This window comes from Electrophorus electricus, chromosome 20, assembly GCF_013358815.1.
Source record: "Electrophorus electricus isolate fEleEle1 chromosome 20, fEleEle1.pri, whole genome shotgun sequence".
Lineage (NCBI taxonomy): Eukaryota > Metazoa > Chordata > Actinopteri > Gymnotiformes > Gymnotidae > Electrophorus > Electrophorus electricus.
Window position 1 is genome coordinate 13,865,106 of NC_049554.1, and position 20,579 is coordinate 13,885,684.

The 20,579-nt window shown below is 54.0% G+C and overlaps 1 protein-coding gene across 7 annotated transcripts in view; it reads right to left on the reverse strand.

The window, feature by feature from the left end:
* chd5 (chromodomain helicase DNA binding protein 5) overlaps positions 1-19,974 on the reverse strand; it is a 28,124-nt gene extending 8,150 nt beyond the window's left edge. For 6 of the 7 annotated variants that reach the window (XM_035520469.1, XM_035520467.1, XM_035520465.1 and 3 more), the window contains exons 1-26: positions 19,499-19,974; positions 14,660-14,811; positions 12,203-12,397; positions 12,001-12,119; positions 11,301-11,542; positions 10,869-10,981; positions 10,476-10,602; positions 10,003-10,169; positions 9,105-9,323; positions 8,751-8,957; positions 8,280-8,491; positions 8,008-8,139; positions 7,790-7,898; positions 7,439-7,630; positions 6,871-7,071; positions 6,646-6,783; positions 6,318-6,439; positions 5,969-6,142; positions 5,522-5,663; positions 4,905-5,036; positions 4,267-4,384; positions 4,046-4,170; positions 3,639-3,876; positions 2,962-3,134; positions 2,241-2,415; positions 55-141 (exon numbers count right to left, since the gene is read on the reverse strand). In XM_035520469.1, the coding sequence (XP_035376362.1) occupies positions 55-141; positions 2,241-2,415; positions 2,962-3,134; positions 3,639-3,876; positions 4,046-4,170; positions 4,267-4,384; positions 4,905-5,036; positions 5,522-5,663; positions 5,969-6,142; positions 6,318-6,439; positions 6,646-6,783; positions 6,871-7,071; positions 7,439-7,630; positions 7,790-7,898; positions 8,008-8,139; positions 8,280-8,491; positions 8,751-8,957; positions 9,105-9,323; positions 10,003-10,169; positions 10,476-10,602; positions 10,869-10,981; positions 11,301-11,542; positions 12,001-12,119; positions 12,203-12,397; positions 14,660-14,811; positions 19,499-19,565 (4,078 nt within the window). In that variant the 5' untranslated portion in view covers positions 19,566-19,974. The remainder of the gene's footprint in view (positions 1-54; positions 142-2,240; positions 2,416-2,961; positions 3,135-3,638; positions 3,877-4,045; positions 4,171-4,266; positions 4,385-4,904; positions 5,037-5,521; positions 5,664-5,968; positions 6,143-6,317; positions 6,440-6,645; positions 6,784-6,870; positions 7,072-7,438; positions 7,631-7,789; positions 7,899-8,007; positions 8,140-8,279; positions 8,492-8,750; positions 8,958-9,104; positions 9,324-10,002; positions 10,170-10,475; positions 10,603-10,868; positions 10,982-11,300; positions 11,543-12,000; positions 12,120-12,202; positions 12,398-14,659; positions 14,812-19,498) is intronic. The other variant, XM_035520466.1, reaches the window with a different exon arrangement.
* Between the last annotated feature and the right edge of the window lie 605 nt (positions 19,975-20,579).

The following is a 20,579-nucleotide window of genomic DNA, read 5'->3' on the forward strand; positions in this document are numbered from 1 at the left end:
TTGGGTGGGTGAGGGAGATGGTAGGGTTGCGGGTGGTAAGGAGGTGGTGCCTACCTTCAGGTCTCTCCTCGAAATCTTCATCCTCATCCTCGGACCCCACTGAGTACTCGGACTGATTGTCTGAAAGGTCATCTTGCCACTCTGAGCCCCGGACCATAAGGAGACGGCGCGCACACACACACACACACACACACACACACATACATACACACACACACACGCACCCACAACCACGCACAAACACGCGTGCACACACCCACCCGCCGCTCGCCCGCCCACAAACACACACGCAAAGACAAGCACACACACACACACACATGCACACACGCATGCACACACACACACATGCACACAAGCACAGACACACACATGCAAACACAGACAGACAGACACAGACAAACACACACATAGACACAGACAGTACTGCAGGAAGCATCATGATTGCTTTCCACCATGCTTTGTGGCTATAAACAAAGGCTGTGTGTGTGTGTGTGCGCATGTGTGTGGTTGTTCATGAGTGTCTGTATTGCTGCAGGTGTGTGTGCATGTTTGTGGGCATGTGAATGTTTGCAGATTGTGTGTGTGTGCGCGTGCGTGTGTGCGTGTTTTTGTGTGCATGCATGTGTATCCGCGTGCGTGTGTGTATCCGCGTGCGTGTGTATCCGCGTGCGTGTTTGTGTGTATCCGCATGCGTGTTTGTGTGTATCCGCATGCGTGTTTGTGTGTATCCGCATGCGTGTATGTGTTTATCCGCATGCGTGTTTGTGTGTATCCGCGTGCGTATCCGCGTGCGTGCATGTTTGTATCTGCGTGCGTGCATATCCGCGTGCGTGCGTATCCGCGTGCGTGCGTATCCGCATGCGTGCGAGTGTATCTGTGTATCCGTGTGTGTATCCGCGTGCGTGCGTGTGTATCCATGTGCGTGCGTGCGAATCCGTGTGCGTGCGTATCCGCGTGTGTATCTGTGTATCCGCGTGCGTGCGTATCCGCGTGCGTGCGTGCGTATCCGCGTGTGTATCCATGTGCGTGCGTGTGTATCCATGTGCGTGCGTGTGTACCCTTGTGCGTGCGTGTGTACCCTTGTGCGTGCGTGTGTATCCGCGTGCGTGCGTGTATCCGTGTACGTGCATGTGTATCCAGGTGCGTACGTATATGTGCGCGCGTGTCTATGTATCTGTGTATCCGTGTGCATGCGTGCGTGTGAATCCGTGTGCGTGCGTGCGTATCCACGTGCGTGCGTGCGTATCCGTGTGCGTGTATCCGCGTGCGTGTATCCGCGTGCGTGTGTATCCGCGTGCGTGCGTGTGTATCCGCGTGCGTACGTGTGTGTGTGTATCCAGGTGCGTACGAGTGTGTGTATCCGCGTGCGTACGTGTGTGTGTATCCGCGTGCGTCTGTGTGTGTGTATCCGCGTGCGTGTCTGTGCGCGTGTATCCGCGTGCGTGCATGCGTGCCTATCCATGTGCATACGTGTGTATCCAGGTGCGTACGTGTGTATCCGCGTGCGTGCGTGTATCCAGGTGCGTGTGTATCCAGACGCGTACGTATGTATATGTGCGCGCGTGTCTGTGCGTGTGTATCCAGGTGCGTGTCTGTGCGTGTGTATCCGCGTGCGTGTCTGTGCGCGTGTATCCGTGTGCGTGCATGCGTGCCTATCCGTGTGCGTACGTGTGTATCCAGGTGCGTACATGTGTATCCGCGTGTGTGTGTATCCAGGTGCGTGTGTATCCAGACGCGTGCGCGCGTGTCTGTGCGTGTGTATCCAGGCGCGTGTGTATATGTGCGCACATGTCTGTGCGTGTGTATCCAGGTGCGTGTCTGTGCGTGTGTATCCAGGTGCGTGTCTGTGCGTGTGTATCCAGGTGCGTGTCTGTGCGTGTGTATCCGCGTGCGTGTCTGTGCGCGTGTATCCGTGTGCGTGCATGCGTGCCTATCCGTGTGCGTACGTGTGTATCCAGGTGCGTACATGTGTATCCGCGTGTGTGTGTATCCAGGTGCGTGTGTATCCAGACGCGTGCGCGCGTGTCTGTGCGTGTGTATCCAGGCGCGTGTGTATATGTGCGCACATGTCTGTGCGTGTGTATCCAGGTGCGTGTCTGTGCGTGTGTATCCAGGTGCGTGTCTGTGCGTGTGTATCCAGGTGCGTGTCTGTGCGTGTGTATCCAGGTGCGTGTCTGTGCGTGCGTATCCAGGTGCGTGTCTGTGCGTGCGTATCTAGGTGCGTGTCTGTGCATGTGTACCCTGGTCCTCCTGCGACGTGTCGTTGTAGTTGACCTGCTTGCGGATCCTCTTTCCCTTGCCCAGGTTGCGGGCCAGGTCCTCCTGCTGCTGCTCGTAGTGGTGGCGCAGCAGCTTCTCCCAGTAGTCTGGGTCCACGTTCTCCTCCTGCTTAATGATCTCCCTCTGCACCTCTTCCTGCAGGAGCAAGGGGCGGGGCCAGAGCCCAACCACACAGGAAGTTACTGGGATCAAAAACATGCATGACATTCTAAGCTAATTATCTGAGCAATACGTGTGTACAAAACAAAAATAAACAAATACTATAATGAAACTGTTAAAAATTAGCAACATAGCCGGAATTATTTGACAACTACCAATCTTTTCGGATCGGTAGAACAATACTTTAAATACACTGCGCACCCATAGACTGGGCAGGACAGAACGCTACCTTCAGTACGACAGAACCTGTGTGGGGTCAGTGGGACCGACAGAACAGACAGAAGAAACTTTATAAAATGTACCATGGGACCACTATTTTTTTTTGTGCAAGCATTTAAAAACTAAGTCCCGATTTGCGTAAATGCTTTCTTGGGTGCCATTAGACGTTTGCAAAGCAGTCCAGTTTTTAAACTTTCTTTGTGTTCACTCAAATTCATTCAAATTCAATTAATTGGCCCCTTTCTTCCCCTGATCCGCGAAACCCCAGGACCTGAAGGAGAGCAGGGCAGTGTGGCTGCTCACCTCACCATCTTCCTCACGCACCACGTACTGCGCCACCTTAAAGGAGCTGAGGTACTCGTTCATGTTCTGGATCTCTGTGTCCTCCGTGGCGTCCTGGCTACGGTCCAGCAGCTTGGAAATGGCGTCATCGTCGTAGTGGATCACGCTGCCCTCCTCACCGTCCTTGCTGTCTCCTGGAGGAGGGACACACCGGTCAGGACGGACGCCGGCGGGGCTCGGGGGGGGGGGGGGGGGCGCATTTTGACGTAACCCGGGCCGAACCCGGTGGGACGCACCGGGACTATACGTACAGGCGTGGCGGAGCTGTTGACGAGGGTAAAATGACCGTACTGGGACTGTATTGCTAGACGTTGCTACGGCAATATGCCTTACCCTGCGTATTCTAATAAAACCCATTACCCGGGATCAGCCTGTATCGTTGGTCGGATCATATTGAAGACATGAGTCACAAAAGCACGCACAGAGCACATTTACGTTTACGGCGTATAGCAGATGCTCTTGTCCAGAACACTCATCTGGAACGCCCGAGAACGGCCAGAGCACTCCGGAACGATCCGCGTCGGGCAGACTTTGCAGTATCGCTACGGCGATGGACAATATCGCCGACTGGATTAGCAGCGATGCGCCGAACCCGAGGGACGACGTGCAAAAGGGGCGCACGCAGGACAGGGACACACCGATGGCTTCTACGTCGTCTTTGAAGAGCTCCTCCGTGCCGAATTTCAGGATGTCGTCCAGCTCCTGCTTGGACATGGAGCCCGTCTTGGAGCCCAGGCCTGGACGCACCACCAGGTGGGTGAGCATCATCTTACGCTTGGCCACCTGCGTGATGCGCTCCTCCACGGACGCCCGCGTCACGAAGCGATAGATCATCACCTTCTTGTTCTGCCCGATGCGATGCGCTCGGCTGAAGGCCTGGTGTGGGCGGGGCAGGGGGGCGGAGCCAGATAAGGGGTGGGGGATGATGGAGAGAGACATCAGAGATGAGGGGCAAGATATGGCAGATTCTCTGATATGTATTTCACATTTCACAAATCGTGTGTGTGTGTGTGCGTATGCACGCGTATGTTATGGTTGTATGCACCTGAATGTCATTATGTGGGTTCCAGTCGGAGTCATAGATGATAACCGTATCGGCAGTTGCCAGGTTGATTCCCAAGCCCCCCGCACGCGTAGACAGCAGGAAGCAGAACTGCTGGGCCCCCGGAGCTTTTTGCACACAAACAGCCAACCGCCATTAACGTGTTAATGAGCTAATGAGCCGAACACCGCCCCCTAGTGGAGTTGCCCATGTTCCGATCTCACCATTGAAGCGATCGATGGCTTCCTGTCGCAGCCCCCCCGTGATGCCGCCGTCGATGCGCTCGTATTTGTAGCCTTCGTACTCCAGAAAGTCCTCCAACAGGTCCAGCATCTTGGTCATCTGAAACAGCAGGGAGCACCCGTTTAGCACGCCGGCACGGCCACTAACAGCCCTGTCGCGAGGGGCAGCCGGCACGCTAAAGGGTCCGCTGACGAGAACGCGTACGGTAGCAGGAGAAGAGAACAGCGGCGACAGAGAGCGACAGAACACCGCTGCCATCGGTCTGCGGATTTATGCAGAAGGGAAAGACGTGAGAGTCAAACGTGACGCTGCTGTTTTAAAACGCCGTCGCCTCCCTCGGAGGAACGCGCACGTGCAGCTCACTGAAAACTCGTCGGGGGTGCGGGTAAAACATTGAGGTGGGGACATATATATACATAGATAAATACATTATATATATATATATATATGCAGGGGCTTTTAATTTGTCAACATGCATTTAGAAAGACGAATGTGCTCCGTTCTGGTTTCCAATCTGAGCCCAGCTCGGTAATTAATCTTCTACTCCAAATAAGAGGCGTGCGTGTGGAGGATGGGCTGACGTAAACACTTTATTGTTAGTCGCGAGCTGGTTAATGACCTGCGAGAAAATGAGGACTCTGTGCCCTTCGTCTTTCAGCTTCTTTAGCATCTTCTGGAGCAGCGTGAGCTTGCCGGAGGACTTCACCAGCAGGTTGCCGTCGTAGGAGCCGTTGGGCGACACCGGGGCTTCCTGTAAACAGATCGGCCCGGCGGGGGGGCACGCACACCTCACTCCCATGTCTGTAAAGAGCTGCAAAGCTTATTACAAAGATCCGACAGGAAAGATTCACGGAATCACTGCGGAATACAGTGATTTTAAAAAGAGGCATGTCAGAAGGTCTCTGGTTCTTGACAGACGGACGTTAAGCTGTCGGTGACGTGTGTTTTTGATGTGCATGTCTGTATATAGCTGTATATGTTTACACAGGGTGAAAAATGGCACTATCCATTTTGAACGCATGCTTTAAAACAGTGTGCTTCAGACGTGTGGTTAAAGGAGCTTTAAACACGTGCTTTGCAATTCAGATTCATCACAAGCTAAAAATTCTCTAGAAAGGATTCTTTCCGCTCAGGTGCAAATTGAGGGCAATGCACCTGCATTCATCCATCCCACCTCCTTAACCTCCTCTGTACACCCCCCCAAACACACACACACACACACACACACACACTCACCACAGCAGCCACGGGGAACAGGTAAGGGTGATTGCAGCACTTCTTCAGGTCCATCATGATGTTGAGAAGAGAAACCTGGTTTCCTCCGCCCTTGGAATTCAGCGCCTCAAAGTTCCGTGTCAGGATGAACTTGTAGTACTTCCTGCGGAGAGATGCAGGGTGGTGGGGGCGGTGTGTGTGTGTGTGTGTGTGTGTGTGTGTGCGCGCGCGCGCGTGTGGGGGGAGTTTTTTAGGGGAGAGGTCAAGCCTGGCGCCAAACCTTGCGTTTTATGACGTAAAAACTTTCCACGCAAGTAGGTCACACAGACTCGCGGTTCTTTTTATAAAATGTTATCGGAGCACTACGACAACAAGCACCTCGACATTTGTTCACCTCTAGAGAGACCTAAAAATGTCGCGTTTAAAAGCGGCACTGCGGAGGAGCGCGCGGGGGCGAGGCGGACTCACTTCTGCATGGGACTCAGCTCCACCCGCACGATCAGCTCCGTCTTGGCGGGCATGTTCTTGAAGACGTCGGCTTTTAGCCGTCGCAGCATGTGCGGGCCCAGCAGGTCGTGTAGCTTCTTGATCTGGTCCTCCTTCGAGATGTCTGCAAACTCCTCGAGGAAGCCATCCAGGTTACTGCATGGTGGGGGGGGAGAGACGCGGAGGGATGACTCGGCGCACGCCGGCCCGTCTACGAAAGCCCTGCGCTCCCCGAAACAGGAGCTGCATCGCTCTGGTTTTTCCCGGGGAGGTGGGGGTGTGGGGGGGTGTCCATTTGCTGTGAATCAGCGTGTGAATCACTTTCTCTTACTTGAAGCGCTCCGGCGTGAGGAAGTTAAGTAGGTGGAATAACTCCTCGAGGTTGTTCTGGAGGGGGGTGCCGGTCAGGAGCAGTTTGTAATAGATCTTATAGCCGTTCAGGATCCGGAAAAACTGAGAAGAGATGGTACGCGATCAGTAGAAACCCATGCACTGATGTTCTCTTATCTGGAGGACCCGCAGACCACAGAATTCACACTACTGCTGCTTCACCACACAGCGCTAAAACTGTGTAAATACAATGTAAATAACACTATCGGTTTATTTAATAAAAAACTGTACCTTTATTAAAGAGTAAAGAAATCGTATCAGTCCTGTACCTTAGACTGATTGTTTTTGAGCCTGTGGGCTTCGTCTACCACCAAACACGCCCAGCTTATGGACCCCAGAATGGCCTGGTCGATGGTGATCAGCTCGTAGGAGGTCAGCAGCACGTGGAACTTCACCGGCGTGTCTTTCTGCGTAGGTGGAACAACCGCGTAAGGCGGACTGACGCGCACACGGGCAGCAGGCGGGTGTGGCCTCCGGTAAAGAAGGCCGCCTACCTTCATGCGGAAGACCTTGCGTCCAGGCTTGACGGCGCTGTCCTCGAAGGTGAACTCGTTCTCCCGTATCACACCACGACTCTCCTTGTCTCCAGTGTAGGTGACCACGTAGAAGTCGGGCGCCCACATCTCGAACTCCCTCTCCCAATTGATGATGGTGGACAGAGGAGCGCTGACCAGGAACGGGCCCTTGGAATGACCCTGGGGGCAGAGAGAGCTCCTTCAGCACGCGGCAGCGACATGCACTTCTCCTGCTTTTCTATTCTTTACTTTAAATCACTGGCATTTGTGCCTTTAGATTTGACTTGTTTCTTTCTTTTAAATCATCTCGCGTCCTTTATTCTTTTGTTCGTCTCTGTAAAGTGCCCCGAACCGCCTGCCTGCACAAAATTGCATGCGCGTATTTCCGCATGAACCCTTCGCTCCACCCAGGTGCGGGCTGGGGTCTGTTTCCCACGTTTGCATGCTCAAAACGAGTCCGCGCGATCGAGCGCTACATCCGTGCGTCCGGAGAGCGCTGGTGTGTGGAGGAGGGACGTCCAAAGTGGAGCGAGTGTGTTCTGCGTACCTCCTTGTAGAGCGAGTAGAGGAAGACGATGGTCTGCACGGTCTTGCCCAGGCCCATCTCGTCCGCCAGGATGGTGTCGGTGCCCTGCGCCCAGGAGAAGCGCAGCCAGTTCAGGCCCTCCAGTTGGTAGGGGTGCAGAGTGCCTCCTGTGGCACTGATGTACCAAGGCTGCTGGTCGAACTTGACCGTGGGCTGTGTGGTCAAAGCCACACACACACACACACACACACACACACACACAGGATATGAAAAGCAGAGTTTGGAGCTCTGCGGCAGTGAAACGATCAGATTGATTCTACTTCGTAAACTCCGGCGGATGCCGCGGAGATGTGGAGACCACGCTGGACGCACGTCCACCACTGGCGTTTCCAGAGGAGCCTCTCTCCTCTTCACTTCCTCTTTGGGGCGCTTGGATTTCCTCACCACCAGGGGGCGATGGTCCTCCCCGAGCGTCTGCTCTCTTAAATAAAACCGTCCCGATTGGTGATTGCGAGGAGTATTGTATATATGAAGGTCTGAGTGAAAGTATCTGTGGCAGGTGTGCTCTGCGTTGGTTAAAGGGAACTTACCTGTGGTCCCAGTAAGCTTGTTTAAAGTTCTCGTAGTCAGGGATGTCAAAGTCTTCTACCTCCCAGGTGCACTGGTCATATGGGAGATCTCTCCATTTGATCAGGTAATGTATGTCTCCATCCTTATCAAAACTACAACAGAGAGCAGAGCTAAAGTGTAAGGAACCCCACAACTGGCACCCAGGAGTCATATGTGACATATCGGTCAGAAAAAGCCCACTTAACTAAAGGCCCCCCCCCGGAGTGCGTTTCGTCTCTTGGCCGCGGCCCACCTGTGGTTGAGGATCCTGTGTATGATGAGCCACTCGGGCTTGATGCCGTAGCGGTAGAAGCGCTCCTCCATGGCGGCGTACTGCGGATCTTTGCTCTTCCTCTTCTCGTTGTTGAGCTCCTCCTCGCCGGAGCCGTAGTCGTACGGCGGTGGCTCCTCCATGTCGTTCTTGCGCTGGTAGTTGCGGTACATGACCGTGTGGTAGAGCTCCAGCTGGAGGGAATCAGGGGGTGGCGTGAGGAGGCGAGAGGAAAGCCCTCGGAAGGACGTCGTAAAACAGGGCAACCGATTGGGACAAGCTCTCTTCCCTGGTCACACCGGTTGGTTTGCATGCACGTACCACGTTTTAGCAAATTCGTTTTTGAGCCGCAAAATGTGCTGAAATCTAGTGATTGAAGAAATTCACCTCATAACATCTTAAAAAAAAAAAAAAATCACATCACACAAAACATTTCCCAGAATGCAGCTGTACCTGTAACTCGTTCACCCAGGAACAGTGCCAGTAGGACAGGCCGGCCCACTTGACAAACAGCAGCCTCTCCGGTCGGCCCTTGAGCGGGGGTTTGGCCACGCCCTCCGCCTTCTCTCCGTCGTGGGGGGGCGGGGCCTCCGGGGGTAAGGGCGGATCCCCCCACATCCAGTGCAAAATCTTCTGCACTTTCCCTTTAAGAGGAGGGCACTAGGAGAAGAAAAACGGAGTTATCCGGCAATGCCACCTGCCGCCGTCGTGAAAACAAATTACGATTCGAACGGAAAATCCCACAAACAGATCAATTCCAGTGTTTCCCTCAAGCGCTGGGCTGAGGGGTGTGCGCTTGCCCCTCACCATGCAGCGGGGGCAGAGCCACTCGCCGTTGGGGATGTCTGCCAGCGGCGGGTTCAGGCAGTGGATGTGGTAGGAGGAGGGGCAAGCGTCGCAGCACAGAAGCTCGCCACCGTCCTTGCACACGCGGCAGAACTCCATGTGGTCGTCCTCCTCTTCGCCCGCATCATCCTCCTCCTCTTCCTCGTCATCCTTGGCCTCCCACTGGATGCCCTCCTTCTCCTGGAAGAGGAACATCCCAGGAGGCGTGAGCGGCGGTGGGCAGCCGGCGCGGGAGCAAAGCAGCCCATCCGAGCTCCGCCGAGGGCGTCCACGAGCCGTCAATACACACAAAACCCGCGCGCTGCCGCACAACGTGATCCGGAGGTTGTCCCGAAATTTCACCACGCCGCGAAATCGGCCCTGCTGCCCCGGGAAGATAAAGAAGCGTCACGGGTTTGATAACCACGAAGACGTGACGGGGGCAGGATATGCCGTCGCCCCCCCTTCTGGGCTTGGTGCAACCCATCCGTCAGACCAGAGGTCTTCATTTCCACAGCGGAACGGCGGCGGAGTCGGCGGAAACGAGAGCCGGCCTGGAGGCTCTCATCCCCGAGCACACGCCTGGTTTGGACTACTTTTGTCAGACCCTCCGGGCAATAAATGGCAAGTGTGACAAGCAAGCAAGAGCCCAGTGATGGCGTCTGTCCAAGCATGTTGGAGAGAAGGAGTGCAGGTAAGTGCCTGCTGTGTGTGTGTGTGTGTGTGTGTGTGTCTGTTTGGAAAGCTAGAATTCATTAAGGGTCACTCAAACACAGTGGAGGTGTGTGTGTTGCTTATTCATGCTGTGTGTGTGGAGCTCTGTGTGTGGGTGTGTGAGGAGGGGTCATTCACACAGTGGGCATGTGTGGGGGTCACTCACGCAGTGGGGGCAACTCCATTTGCCCTCAGGAGCCTTCTCCAGCTCTGGGTCGAGGCACACCAGGTGGTAGGCTCTGGGGCAGGTGTCACACAGGATGATCTCCCCGCCCTGCTGACAGACCTCGCAGTAGTCCTGATGGTCTGTCTCATAGCCGTCCATGTCTTCTCCTATTCACACACACACACACGTTTGTAACCCGATTTTTGTCTACAAAGTGATGTGGCGGTGGTGTTAAATACGGCATCAAACATGAGGCATTCTTCTTCAAAACACACAGTCCACGAACTAATGCTTAGCTCATACTGACACACAAATGAGGAATTTAGCTAAACTCAAAGAGATTATTACACATTCAAACGAATAAAAAAACAAAACAAAAAAAACCACTCATGTAGAAAAAGGGGGAGGAGCCTGAAGAGAGGAGGAGGAGCTTGGCATGAGGGGGCGGAGCCTTGAGAGAAGGAGCCCTTTACTTTTCCTTTTTTTGCGGCCTCGTCTGGTTTTCTTCTTGGGTGCCCCTGAAGCGTCGGAACGGACGGAGGCACTGTGGATGCTGACATCATCAAAATCAGAGAAGTCATCCAGGAAGTCCTCCTCGCTCTGTTAGACGAAAAACAAGCATGCTACAACCGGCCCACCAGACAGACAACAAATGAATCGGCGAGTGCCTTGGGGCAGAGTGCGAGTAAAAATAAATAAATAAATCATCAAAAATGACGTGACGAATAAAATCGCTTCGCAGGACACAGGTGACAGCAGTCGCCGAGCAACAAACCAGACTGAACAAATTCCAAGCGTTACTGTGGAAACGGGAACCTCCTGTTAAGGGAAAGCAGTTTCCGGGGAGTAGGCTCTAGACGTCTTACCGAGGATGCCTTTTTCCTTTTGCCGCCCTGGCCTGACTTGGATTTCGGCTTCTTGGTCTTTGCTTTTTTCTTGGTGTCCTTGGGCTGCTTGGTCTTCTTCTTAGCACCAGGCCCTGTGGGGGTGCAATTCAGATATTTCACACACTGCCCTTTACCCTCTACCTCATACGCTACAAAAACCACCCCAAATTAGCGTTACTTGTAGTCTGTGGATGAATAAGGAAATCCTGCATCTGATACACTATTAAATAAGGCACCCTTTGGAAAAGGCAGAGCAACAGAGCGGAACATCTAAGCATTATCCTACCGTCGTTATCTGATGCGCTAATTATTCATCTGGACCCTGCCGGGGTCCCGAGTCACTCCAGCGGGACAGCAACACTACCAGCTGCGTGACAGACGACAGGACAAAAAGAAGAAAAACAACCTTACCCTTGCCCTCTTTGGTTTTGGCTTTTTTGATCGGCCCTGCTGGGGAGACCTGCTGGATGCCGCTAACTGAGATGGGAGGGGCCACATTGACGGTTTCCACGGCGGCGGCCACGGCGGCAGCCACGGCCGTGGCGGACGTGCCCTTGAATGGGTTGTTGGCGCTGAACTCGCGCCATTTGGCCCCCAGCACGGTCATCATCTTGGACATGGGGATCTTGGGGTTCTTCTTGGCAATGAGGGGCCTGACCAACAGAAGTAGGTCATTTCATTAGTCGTGCAGACGGGGTGGGTTACTGGAACATTTAACAACAATGGGCGACACTGCTCTTACTACACTTTTTGATTTGTTTTACAAAAATTAAGGAAGTTGTACAGTTAATCTAGATTATAGCTATACTACATGCTAGGAACAGTGACATACAGTATAGTTTATTGTCTGAAAACAGCAGTCGGTTTACACTCATATAATCCAGAATTGAAAACATTTCTGGCGGTGTAAAGATAAAGCCCAACCGATGCAGCACTCGGTCAGTAATATCAGCCAATCAAATCTTGCCGGTGCAGGTGGATTGGGTGGATTTCCACTGCAGTAATCAGGCTTTACTCAGAAGTTACATCACTTCAAACTGGCTTAGGGAAGAACAGAACCCAGCGAAAGAGAAGAAGACGGGACCCAAGAGGAAGCTTCTGGAAGGGTGACCTGAGAAACTGGCTGAAGGCCTTGTAGTTGGTGATGGTCCTGTAGTCGTCCTCCGAGAAGGCATACTGCACGTCCTCCAAGCCCCACTCCTCCATCAGCTGGCCGGACGACTTGGGTTCCTGCAGTCAGAAAGAAGCAGGGGGGCTAAGGGGCCGCGCGGGGGGGGGGGGGGGTCGGAGCAGGAGGGCACGCGCCGCGCTACCTTCGCATTCCCGTCCTCCTCGTCCTCCTCGTCCTCCTCGTCTTCTTTCTTCCTCCACTTGGTTTTCTTCTCCTTCTTCTCTTTGGGTTTCTTCTTCTTCTTCTTCGGCGTGCCGCTGCTGCTGCTCTCGCTCTCGGAGCGCCTCCTCCGCTCCTCCCCGTCCGACACGTCCTCGCGCTCGCCTCCGCCGCCGCCCTGCGGGATGCATGTCAACAGGCTGGGAAAACTGCTAGAGGGAATATTAATGGTGGAGGTTAGGAGGAAAGAAAAAGTCACTGTCATGGAAACATGAGTGAGGCTCACCACGCTGACGGTAGCAAACATGCTACAGCTGCACTTGAGAGATGTTGTACGAAAGTGTGTCGAGCTACCAAAACAGTTTTGCCTGCAACCCAGTGTTGGCTTTCACGCTGCCATCGCACAGTCTCCCCGCGTGGCCCCAGGCCCACTCAGTATCCCAACGCCCGATCCAGCCCCGTAGTCCAGGAGTTTGACAAAGCCCTGAGTGGCAAGACCGGGAGCGTTTGGAACGAAACTCGGCAGCAGGTGAGGATCTCCAGGAGCGGGGCCGGCGAACCGGACGTTCGCGCGCGTTTTGATGTCTCTCTGGAGCTCCTCTGCCACAGGAAGCCCAGGCCGGAGAAGAGGAGGCCCCTCAGCCCCTCGCCGAGCTGCACCGGGCCGGACGGCCGCGCCGCATGCCTGTCACGCGGCGACCGTGCGCGCGCATCGCTGGAACGTGCAGGGGAAGCCGCTGTTGCCGCAGCACGTTCTAGCCTCGCCGGCGGGCCATCTGTGTTGCCATGGTAACCAAACTGTGCAGTGCTGTTGGTTGGGGGAGGGGGGGGGGTTCTCTTTCACTGCTGCAGCAGCCAATGGAACATTGCCACTCAATCAGACACGTTTGCATAACGAGCGTGTTTTGCAGAGGCCCAGTGAAGGCAGCGGCACTGTGCAAGAGGGCTGTCTAGACGAACCTCAATTACACACGTGGCGAGAGGGAGAGAGAGAGAGACAGAAGAAGTGAGAGAGAAAGGAAGGAGGGAGAGAGAACATGAGAAAGGCAGTGAGAGAGAGAGAGAGAGAGAGAGAGAGGGAGAGAGTGTCGAAGCAAAAAAAAAACCCAAAAAAAAAACAGGATCTCTTCTAATATTCAAAGCAAATAAAGCCATTTCCGTTCATCACAAAGAAACAGGACTGAGCAGAAGCAACAGCCTTCACCACGCTCACGCTTCCCTGCCCTGCAGAACTGCTGTACTGGGTGCCATTGTGCAAGGCATTCTACACTTGCTCTACGCAAAAGCAAAATGCCGTGACTCACATCCCAAAAAAATTCCGGAAATAAAAATGCTCCAAACTGCAGAAAGTGGCGCTGTCGGACCCCGTCATCGCCGAGGAAGACCCGCAGGGCGTCTGCGTCTGGACGGACAGGGCAGCGGGCCCGGCTGGCACCCGGTTAGGGAGACTGCTGGATGGAGCGAAGGTTTGAGTGCCCTGACCCCAGATCAGTGGGGCAGGCGTTTATTGGAACGTTTAGAAGGGATGATTAGGGGGTGCTAGTAGTAGAGATGACAAGAAAAATAGAGAGAGAGAGAGAGAGAGAGAGGGGGGGGGGGGGTGTAAGGAAGGTGTGGGGGACCAGCCTGTCAGACCACTGACTGGTGGACAGTGGCAGGTCCAGCAGAGAGTGACCGGTGTCGTCCCCCACCCCCCGCGGGGAGGAAGCCCCACACACGGACAGAAGGCCCATTTGCGCGCGACCTCGTCCAAACACCACATACACGGCCCGTGTGATTTTTCTAGATTTTTTTTTTTTTTACATTTCTAGACTAGATTAAACATCGATGTTTACTATCGGCACGAGAGCGCAAGGCGGCCCCTGTGAGCCAAGGTGCGGGTTCAGACAGACCCTCTGTGATGTGAGGATGGCTTAGCGTCAGTTTAATCCCGCTAAGGGCATGTCAGGATCTAAGAGCAAAGAGAGTTCAGCTGTCAGGCTGTTCCCTCGTCTCCGCCGACAGATACCGTCTGTAAAGCCGAGCCTAAGCTCCGCCCACCCCAACAAAGCCCTAGAGCCATTCATCGAAAACTGTTCGTGTGCTTGAAAGACAAACCACATTTAAAATGTAATTTCTTTACATTTTTTACATTTAAAAGTGTGATGTGGTCAGAAAATGGCACACCATTAAGCTCCTGAGTGGAACTGTCTAAGGGTTCGCCCAGCCAACAGGCGACGAGATCAAATCCGAGTCCAGCCACCAGGCTGGACGTCCGTGGGTTACCCACAATCCCCTTTTCAAAATTGCACCTACGGCGCAATAGAGGGACGCCTGACCGGTGGGACGGGACTGGCGGCGACGAAAGCCACGGCAGGCGAGAGGCTTCGGACTGTGACGGACGGCGCAGCAGACGCTGCCTCGGTCCCGCGCCGCCGGCGGGGCCGTGCGGGGAACTCACCTCTCTCTTCTTGCTCTTCCTCACCCTGGCCATCTTGCCTTCCTTCGCCCTGCCGGGTTTCTTCTTCTTCTGCTTGACGGCGTCGTCGTCGGAGAAGAACCGCTCCAGGGGCGAGAGGAGCACGCCATCACGCTCGGCGTCCTCGTCCTCGTCTGCACGCGGACACAACCGCAAACACAAACACAAACACGCAGCGCGTTGTCAGCTCTCTTTCGCACCTCTCTTTGTGCATTCTTCCTCTCTCCGCCCACGCCTTCTCTGATGTTACTCCGGAGTCATGACGGCTGCGTGTCTGGGGTTCCGGGGGGGGTGTGGGAGAGGCAGAGGGCACAGGAGCGTTCCCCAGACGACGGCGGCAGCCGCCGACAGCGTGCGGGGAAGGCAGGAGAGAGGTGAGGTGGCCCGTCACCCTCTGAACTGCGAATCTCACACTGTAAACAAAAACAACGTGCCGGTGGCACTCTGCCGTGGACATGAGCTGTGCAAGCTGCGTCGGACGCACCGATGGAGCCCCTCCCACCCTCTACGGTCTACCGCTCGGCCCACCAAACATGCAGCTCGCGTGCCGGGGGCAGCTGGCTAAGCCCCTGCCCTGCAGCCCAGGAGCTTTCCCCGTCTCCCGCACCGCACCGTCCTGGCGACCCATCTAAGCCCCGTTTCCCTGCGAATACACGGAGCACCGCGCAGAGCGGACCCTCCGCGCTTCCGGCTCCGCTCACCGTCCCCCCAGAGCAACCGGGAGCTGCTGTCTAAGGAGGCTGGGTCCTTTTTTTTTTCCCATCCTGCATATGAACACACCGGAGCACTGATGAGAGCAGATCTAGGGACCGGCGCCCGCCGGGATGCAGGACGGGACGAGTGCGAACAGGCCAGGTTGAAAGGAAAGAGTGGGAAGAACGCCAACGCTCACGGGTGTCTGTCCGCGGCTCCGGAGCCGTTAAGGGCCCCTTTTTAAGGAGTCTTCCAGGTCAGTGCTGTTCATTTTCTGGAAATCTCTCGTCTACATGTTTGTGGGCAAAGTTTATACCGTCAGGATCAAGCATCGCGCTGGGAGCGCGAGCAGGTGAATGACCCCGGGCCACGGATCCGGCGCGCTCCGTTAGAGTGGAGACGCGCGGCCCTGGGGGGGTTTTACGGGAACGTGCATCGGGCTCCCCACGGGCCCCGCTGTTAACACGAGCAGACGCCGAACTGCGAACTCGCCCCTCGTCAGGGGACGGAGCGTGACGGGGCGGGATGGTTCCCCTCGCAGGGCGATGCGACCCAGGGACCGAGAGCAGGAAGCAACTTTATCCTCCATCCTTATCCGTGCGTGGACCATAACTTCCCTCCAGCCTGCATCACCGAGGCAGAAACTCGCGTGTACCTACACGCGCACATACAATGCCTTCCAGATGGGCCGCTTACGATAAACCATGGCAAATTTCCACTGCTCTGAGCTTGTCCTACACAGGCAAACAGAGTTCTGGCGCATCATCCGAAACACCAGTCCTGGCTTTAAGTGATTATGCAAAGCACAATCTATTCTCAGCAACAGCATCACAGCTAGCCCGCCTAGTTAACTAGAGGAGGGTACGGGAAAAGTGCGTTCCTGCCGTTCTGCGCCTTTCCTGCAGGATTTTTACAGCAGTTTTCCATTCGCCGTAGTCCTACTTTGCAGACCTTTCCGTCGGCCCCCATGACAAAACTTTTGCAGCTGCGGCAACCGCCGATTCCACAAATTTAAGATTTATCATTTATAATCCACGATTATGGAGCGCAACTGCAAATTATAAATGCAAATCGGCCGTCGAACGTGAACTCCGGCAGCTGCGCAACGCACGCCGCGCTTCTAATTTCATTAAACATCGTGCACCATGTCGCAGGGACTCACTTGTGTGATGCAAACATTATACACACATGCCCAATCTCCAGCTCAGATTGGGTGTATGCTTTCATGGTGCAGTATCCAAAAATAGCCCCTGCCGCTCAGAGAGACATCTTCCACAGCACAGGAAAACCTACTGATAATCTTTCAATTTCAAAGGGGGACAAAACAATGTAAGAGAAAACCTTGCTGAAATGAGAGACACGAGGCAAGGACAGAGAGCAGCGCGTGGCGCACGCTGCCTCTCACCTTCAAATACTCGAACAGACAGATAAATAGATGGATAGATATATACAGTTTATTGGTCCCCGAGGGCAAATCTGAATGCAGCACAGTGTGAACAGAGTAGAGGCATGACAGACACGCAATTACGCAGGCACACAACATACGCACACGGTGCAAAACGCAGGGCTCTGATAGGTAAACGGACCCGACCCGGGCAGCAGAGACAGTCAGTCAGCTCTGCGAGACAGCAGAAGTCCTGGACCTTTGGTGAGGAAGGCATCCCTGCCGTAGGTCATTCTGGGAAACGAGAGCACTCCCGCGCTTTTCCTGCGGCCATGGGAAACCGCCCGGACTCCCACAGCCGGCATGGCGTTCCCGGCCCCTCCGCAACCTCTCTGGACCCTCTCTGCCGCGGGACCGCTGACTCGAACGGGCGCACCTCAAAGAGAACCGCTTCGAATGTTCACGCTTGACCACGGGTACCGGGTGCTCAGTTTGAAGGCACCCGATTAAAACATGCACGCGGTGACCCGAAACATCGTGCAGATCGAGCACTTCCCTACAGACAGTGTCGTTCACCCAGTCCTCCTCGCTAACATTTCGCAGGGCACATTATTTAAATGAATCTGATTTAAAGGTTCGACTATTAGAGCCATGTGCCAGTGATCGCTTTATGCCTCTGGCTGCAGGTGACGGTCATGGGTTCTGCAGTGTGCGAAGTGTGTAGTCGGCTCCGTGCACAAGCCAGACTGCAACCCTCCGGTTGCGCTTCCAGTAACCTGCTGTGTCATAGGGGACGCTATTACGCCTGCTAGCTTGTTAAGAATTTAGTAACAGATAATTAATATCTCAAACCCACTCCTTTTAAAACTGAGAAAGCAGCAGTTCGCACTAATGAACACTGGGCTTCCCAGAAGCACAGCGGCCGCAGGTTATCTCCGAACGACCATCCTTGTGGGAAACGGGCACAGTTCGGGGAAGGGTTTGAGTATTAACTCTGCCACCAGGCTGGGATGCATGCTAAAATGCTCAGTTAAAATACATTTTCCTCCTGGAATTCTGCCATACACATCTGATAGTGATAACAGCGGTCTGGCCTCCACAGACACCAGAATAACCTTCACTGGGTCTTGGCTGCATTTCATGAAATCAAGGAAGCAGAGTCCCCGGTGGCAACAGCCGCTCGCAGTGCATGGCGCGCTCTGAACACGGCCTTTCCGCCTTTTAACCGCGATGGGCTGCCGACTCTGAAAACTTCCGCCATTTACTTTCACAAAAACACATGAAAAATCTTTATTTGATGTTCTACTAGTGATTGGATTTTACCTGACCGTATATTTTTGTGAGGGAAAGGCAGCGATGACAGATAAACAGACAGCCAGACAGATAGATTGACAGACCTCAGTCGTTTTAAGGGAGTTTGACCAACTCGCAATTAATACACAGAGCCCCGAGCTGGCCGAAGGCAAGGAACTATGAATGTATTGATTTGATTGAGCCGAGCGCCACGTCAGGGTAAGAAGCAGACAGCCGTGGCTGAGGCCCAGCTACCCAACCACTCCATCACATCCGCCTAGCACGGCACCTGACCCCGGGGAGGTGGGACGGATCCGACCGGGAGGATGCCGATTCCTGTTTATGAGCTGCAGAGGACTGAAAATAAAAACGTGTTATTGGCACGTTATATAACGGAACCGAGAAGGAGAACCAGGCGCCTCCCTGACCTTGGACTCGTGTAATAAGGCTACATAACGCCAAGTGTGCCGTGCCACATGCCCACAGATGTGAAAGTGTCGGTAAGTGTATCGAATCAGTACAAGTGTATGAATTCAGAGTAGTGGTGTGATCTCAGTCCTTTGACATGCAGACAGCAGTTGAGAAGCGTGTAAATCTTAAAAGCCCCTTCGTGGAGGTTGAGAAGTCAGTGGTGTTTCCTCTTTACACGTGGCTCTTGGAAGCATTATTGTTATATTTTAACCACGACAGAAAATGTGTATATTGTATGTATATATATATATATATATATATATATATATATATATATATATAAATAAAATATATTTGTATATATATATATATATATATATATATATATATATATATATATATATATATATATATATACAAATATACATTTATATATATATATCTGTTATCACAGTGGCTTAAACATAACATCTTAGACATCACATACACTACAACAATGTGTTAACTGGTACGTATATAAACTCATGCAAAGTGTTGCACGTGCCAATACGAAAACGGAAAATTTTACAGACGGACTTTATCAGGTCTGATGAACGTGCCCAATATCAACGCAAACTGGTGGGGAAACAAAATGGTGTGCATACATCTAATTTATATGCAAAGAAAACCGCGTCCGTCGATACGACATCAGTGCAAGTCAACTGAAGCCAACTGCTCGTGAAAACCCACGGGCATTGTCCGCGAGACTCGGCCGTGCAAAACCCAGTTTGCGTGTGGAGAGCAGCGCGTTTGAGCTGAGCACGGGCCAGCACGGGTCACGCGCTGTGATCGTTTGGACAGGGCATCACAGCGCGTGCTGCGTCTCGTCGCCCCCCTTCCACAGAAGTGCAGCCCCCTACAGTAAGGCAGCGCGCGGGCAAGCCCTTTTCCCGCATTCAACTAGGCGTAGCAGCGCCCGTGCAGCGCCCGTGCAGCGCTGCTGGATAGGAACTCCCCCTCCTCCTCCTCCTCCTCCTCTGGTACCACCTCGCCTGCCTCACCTGGCATGTCGTCTTCGAAATCCAGATCGTCTTGGCCCTCTTCTTCATTGCTCAGTGACCCGGGCATCTTTACTGCATAACAACAACAAAAAAATCACATCCGAGCCAGCAGTGCAAAGTCCCGCGACTTTAACCCCCCACGAGCGCCGATATATCGCGACGCCTTTGAAGGGCTCGCGGGTCCCGTGAAGGTGAGGATCTTATTTAACAGTCCGCCGAAAGATGGCTGCCCCGTCTCGGAGGCTCGCAGAAAAACCTGCCTCTCTCCTCTCCTCTCGTCCTCTCTCCAGATCCCCCGGACTGGAAACAAGAAAGAGACAAAAATGGAACACACATGCCCAGATTGTGACGTCTGGTCTGTTGCCATGGCAATCCATCCCATAATTTCCGACACGACTAAGTTAGTAGTGCTGCTCCCCTAGTAACCAGTTTGACCAGCAGCGGAACAGAAGCGCGCGCGGTGCGCGTGTGCGTCTCTCTCGCTCTCCCTCTCTCTCTCTCTCTCTCTCTCTCGCCGGCTCCGCGTGCCCCCCGTCTCGCGCTGGCATCGCCCGTGCAAGCGGAGGTTTGCATCGGGATGGAAAGTTGCGCGCGGTCCTTTGCGGCGTGCGGGCCGCGCGCCGTCTGCGTTTCCCTCCCGCGAGTGCAAGCACGCGGCGGGCGGCCGCATCTCTGCCGCGGCGACGTGCGCGGAAGCCTCGCGACGACGACGGCGCGTCTTTGTGCGGATCGCACGGGCGGAATTTTCTCCGGTCGCGGGACTGAAAACGGAACGGGGGGGACCCTGTCTCGCGATGACGTTGCCGGTTTACAGGTGTCCACGGGGCACAACACTGGCCGTCGTCGCATTATAATAGGAGGGGGCTTTTATTTCCGCAGGCAGCGTGAGGTTAAAAACGAGGTGTGCACACGCTTATTTTAGAAACGCGACGGCTGCAAAAAAAAAACAAAAAACAAAAAAAAACCACGAGCGCTTGGTAAATAAACCTAACATTTACTGTACAGCTGACAATACGTCGTACGCGCCATTCGTGCAGGGCAGCCAGCAAGGCGCACGAGCGGTTGTCAAGGTTACCACAGC